Here is a 5,283-nt window from a genome sequence, read left to right as displayed (position 1 = left end):
GCCGAAGATACATAGAACCATGCTAGTTGTCAAATGGCACATGATAGGCTTAATTTATTTTATAATTAATTAGAGATTAAATGATTTGTATTAATTTATAAAACTCACTTTTATTGTACAAAAACTCTCTGCGTAACAATCCCATCTCAATTTTTTAGTGTAGATATACAATAAGATTGTAAATTACAAATAGAAAATTGTAGATATAGTTGAATCTATTTTAATTTTTTTTCAGAAACGTCAATGTTAGAAAATGGTGTTGTTCAATATTTAAATATCCTAATACTGCTCTCACGCGAGTTTTGGACTTTTGTTTTAAAAACTTAAGTCACTGGATGAAAACGTAATTTAATATTTAAACATTCTAAGGTATTGCTTCGGATCATAAGCACCAATATATCCTTCTCAATTAAGTATATGAAGGACATATATTGTAGTATTGTATCATAATCCATACAATAATCACTAAGTTTGATACACCCAATAGTAAACTTTGATTCAACCCAACCTGACCCGTTTTTTCTGAACATTTTTGGTAGATATAAGTAATATGATTCTTGCATTCGATGAAATTAAAGGGGGAGTCCAGAAGGCATCGGTCCATAGAACCTATAAAAATAAAAAGAGATGGTTGTGACGTGAAGCTCTTCTGTACGTTCACTGGAAGGGTTAATACCTGGATGATCTTTATTAGCAATAGAACTTAACCATACAGTCCAACTAATGGAGCTTTACCTGAGGTAAGAGGGGAGATCAAAGATTATCTTCTCCATTATATCTCCAAATATAGAATATTGCACTTCATTTCAAGTACCCTTTTACAGCATAATTAAACATTAGCTTTTACATCGAAGCATCTAATAAATGTTTACAAAATTCAGAAGGTGAAGCACTGGAAATTTGCCTCCGAGATGCCTTCGTAGTTTAATTTGCATTTGTGGGTTTTAGCAATTCCACAAGTTAGGACTTAGTCCACAGTCCCATAACTTTGGATGAAATTCTTCATAACCTCCATCGGTCGTGGGTCCATTCACGAATGTTTTCAGCCGTTCGGATATCGTTGTAGTGCCTAAACCGGACTCACCGATCTGCAAAAACATCAAGAAATTCCCGATAAATATGAAGCTACTCTAAGAATTAGGTTTTACCCGGAAAAAGAAATTTTATCGGCTAATCCTACCACGAACGCAATGAATTTCCTCGCTTTTCTTGAAAATGATTGATGTGTACTATTAAAAGGCGAGTTCCAATTCAATAAATGGAGATTAAGTACGTGCCTTTGCATGCACCAAGTGGTAAATCGAGTTCCCGACGACGGAGAAGTTGGCGTTCAGTACCTCGACCTTTTCCTCATGGAGCATCCGGAGAATCTTCGAGAAGATGAACTGATCATGTAGCCCGCTAGTTAATATCACCTCCAGAGAATAATCTCTCACTCTGATCTCAATTTGAGGTGATATTATGGCTGCCGACTCATTGTTTTTGGTGCTTGTGCTCGGTCTCTTCTTGCCCATTAGGTTTTCTTTCTTATCCTTGGCTTCCTTCACTGCTGTCTCTAGGCCCTTTATGTATCTTATGGCTTCATCTATCTGATTTGGCAGTGATTTCGTCTCCTGCATTATTCATCATGTCAAAGGTCCTCTCGTAATGAAAACGACTCAAACATGTGCATGTACATGCAAATGGATGTAGAGGACAAATTATTTCAGGTATCGACATCGTATATATATTGTGTGTCATCATAACGTAATCACCCTGATCAAACATATACCTAAATTTCAAAACTTGAGAAGTTCGATGATAGAGGAGGATATCAAGAGATGTATAATGCGGAGGTGACAATTTACTACATGATTTCACAAATTTCTAGAAGCAAAAGATTGACACTAATTGACATGAACTGATAATACATCAGTCTTTTGTAGTGACACGAATTCGCAACCCTAATTTAATAGATTAACATGAACTAGAGAGAGAGAGAGAGACCTGATCAGACGGCTGAGAGGGGAGGAGAGAGTTGAGCACGGAGAAGAGATGCTTCATCCGATTCCTCCGGTTCTTCTCGATGATCTTCCTATCGGTTCTCCGTGAATTCGAAGGCTGAAGACCTCTCTCCATCTCCTTCCCTATCACGTTTGCGAGAGACAAAGCCAAGAGAACGATAATAACTATACTATCACCGATGATAATGATGGTCGTCTTTGCGTGAAATGGATTCCTCCGGCTGAAACCTGCATTTATATAAAGCTCATGCCCTATGCTGATGGGAAAGGGGCTGAAAGAGCCAGAAAAGGTGCACAGTCTCGTGGTCAGTATTTCAAAGGAAGTGATGTGGCCATAGCTATTGTCCGCTGGTGTTTGACATGATGGGACGGATTAAGTCCATGTACGGTTGATTATCAATCCAACTACACACAATAATTCATGTTATGATGCACGAGTATGGATAGGGAACTTAACGAATTAGTGGAGGCAATTTATAAACGGGTCATTTTCGAACACCCATCGAGTCAAGTTATATTTCAACACTACCCAAAACACGATTAAATGAATTGAGTTTCCAATATATTCACTATTGATTAGTTTTTTTAGAGGATGCTCAACCTTTTACCGTTCATTCAGTAGTTTCATTTTAAATATCGTGTTGAATAAGTTGTTTGTTAATCATAGACGAAAAGAAGTATTATATTTTTTCTCTCGCTTTTTTGTGCATCCTATGTCCATCACTTTTGACGAGATAAATTATTTTATACTTCTCTCGATTCTGTTCTTTGTCAATGGCGATTTTCGCCCCCACACCATTTCACATGCTCTTTTCCCTACTCTATCCATGAAATCACGAATACATGCTTTATTCATTAAAAACAGCATAATAATAACATGTCTTTACTGTAAACATGCATATTTTTAATTCGATCATAGGACGGAAATTGATATAAAGTATTGTAAATTAAGTTTAGAGATGAGCTTATCGTAAGCAAGAAATTACTGATGGATGACGGAAGCGAGGCAAAGTCGGAAGAGCGGAGTCATCAACTCAAGAGCAGTCAACGTCACTCGTGAGTTGTCATCTCGGAAAAATTTTCCCTCGTTGGAACCCTAATTTACAGGTGGCCCTGTCGATTCATATCTTCTTTTTTAACTTTTTGTCGTTCCAATTCAGCAAAATCTATCCGAGTGTCATCCAGACCAGGGCAACCTTTTCAACTTTTTTTTAGACATTGCTGACCACGGATAACGACTCAAGCTAAGCCCTCCTCCGTTCATGAATTTTCAATGCATCTCTCTTCCTCCCTCTCTCTCTCTCTCCCTCTCCGAACCTTTGTTTGTCTCTTCCACTTCTGGAGCGGAGGGATTTGACCTAGATCTCTCCCTCCCCTCCTAGCTATTTTTCCTTTTATTTTCTTATATTCCTTTTCTTACTCCCTCGATCTAGTTTTAGATCTAAGAGCTTTGCTCTCCCAATCTTATTATATTTGGGAGCCTTTCTCTCCGATCTAATTCTAGATTTTGGAGTTTTAATGAATAAGTATTCCATCTCTAATTTCGGTGGTGTTCACAACTCGGTGTCAAATAAGTGCTCGTTCAACGTGTTTTAGTTACAAGCTTTGGCACATCGCATTGGTTACGGAGCTCGCTTTCACAGGTATCAGATCTAAGTTTTTTCAACATATTTATGTTATCTCCATACGGTGATAGTGTTGGGGACGCCGAACCTAGGTGCACACCACCGAAAGGCAAAACCATAACTATAGATGGAGATCTCGGTGTGTGCTTGCCGCCGATTCTTTCGTTTGGATGAAGTCACAAATCTATTCTTGAAGGACGAGCGTGTGATTATCTCTGCCACCCAGACTCTGATGATATGCCTTGATTTCTGATTTTTCGTTTGTTTTTGAGCTTTATTGGCTTGCTTCGTTATGGTGACTTTTGAGATTTCCTATCATGTATTATTTTGGTAATGAATGGAAATTTGTTTTGACAAAAAAAAAAACTCATCATGCAGATGAATCTGTTGATTGCTTCTATTTGCTGTCGAATTCCTCGGTCAATCGCTTTTCGATCAAAGGAAATGCGCATCGGCTCGCTATATCTCTACTAACCTCCAGTCAAAATCCAACTGGGTGGCTCGAACTTTTATCCTTACAAGTATAGGAAATCGAATCCGTATCGCGTGTGTAATCCGTGTGCAGTGTGTCGGCTCTTTGACCTATAAGATATAGTTTATTGGTTAATTATCTTTCCTACGATGAATTTCATAACCCAATCCTGACTTTCTTATTGCTCCTAGACAAGAAGCTTGACTACATAGTTAGCCCAGCTCGGGTGGAGAAAATCAAGTCGTTGTTTGCTTCCTTACACAGTGTTTTGATTTGATTAGCCAAGCCTTCATCAGTCATTCTGCTATGCGCAATATGCATCGTGATGGAGAATGTATCACTCCTATGTGCTCATCAACTATACTCAATTTACTTTTAGCAAAAAAAAAAACTATACTCATTTTACGCCCAAATGAATCCATCATGCAATATAACAGAGAATCTACATAAATCGGATGCAATTCGGGTTGCCCTCAAGACACTATTCCAAAACTATCGGTATCGAACCATGACAGATGAATCCCATACTTGCCTCCATCGATACGATGGGCAGGCCTCTCGCCTCAGGCTCTTTGCAGATATAGGTCAAAAGAGATCATGTAAATTCGGTGGGCTAGGGACCATCCGATTCGTCTTGTTGGCTTTTTTATATGCTTGAAAGTTTCTCGACTAGGACAAGAGGTCAGGACAAAGGAGGTTGCCGCGACTTGCGGTATTACGTTGTCTTCCGAGGTTCCAGTGCGAACAGGTGACACTATTGATATTGCGGCCGCCGCACATTCAGACACGTGCAGATGCGACAGATACTCGAAGGGGTCAGATTTCACCGCCACCCTTACCAAAGAACCTTGACGCAAAGCAAGTCAACCAATAGTGACTTGGTGATCGAAGCTTGACGTGTTGTCGCATGGGCTTTTGTGGGTTTATTAAGGTGCCAAAAATGGACAAATCCGAGGTCTCCCAGCCCATACAAGCTGCTCTACATGCGTCTAATTCTAATTTATGTGTTCATGCTATGCGTAGCTTCTTGAAGGGAAGAAAATTATGACGATATGTCACCAGAGACGTCAAAGAGCAAACGGGTAACAAATGAATCAAGACTACTTATAGGTGAAAATGCAGTCATTGCAAATATCAAACTGAATCAGAACTACTGCAGTCGCTCTGAGTTGGATCGACATAG

At 39.1% G+C, this 5,283-nt stretch overlaps 1 protein-coding gene across 1 annotated transcript; it reads right to left on the bottom strand.

The window, feature by feature from the left end:
* Window positions 1-891: 891 nt before the first annotated feature.
* Window positions 892-2,631, bottom strand: LOC115685552 (transcription factor bHLH168-like). Its single transcript, XM_056315611.1, has 4 exons — window positions 2,612-2,631; window positions 1,987-2,275; window positions 1,278-1,613; window positions 892-1,088 (listed from the first exon to the last, which is right to left on the bottom strand). The coding sequence occupies exons 1-4, from the start codon at window positions 2,629-2,631 to the stop codon at window positions 945-947; spliced, it is 789 nt and encodes a 262-aa protein (XP_056171586.1). The 3' UTR covers window positions 892-944.
* Between the last annotated feature and the right edge of the window lie 2,652 nt (window positions 2,632-5,283).

The sequence above is a fragment of the Syzygium oleosum genome, unplaced genomic scaffold (genome assembly GCF_021117445.2).
Source record: "Syzygium oleosum isolate NSW1041296 unplaced genomic scaffold, Sole_v2.1 Sole_v2.10, whole genome shotgun sequence".
In the NCBI taxonomy this organism is placed as follows: domain Eukaryota; kingdom Viridiplantae; phylum Streptophyta; class Magnoliopsida; order Myrtales; family Myrtaceae; genus Syzygium; species Syzygium oleosum.
Note: the sequence above shows the minus strand (reverse complement) of the source record. Positions and strands in the feature narration are given on the sequence as shown.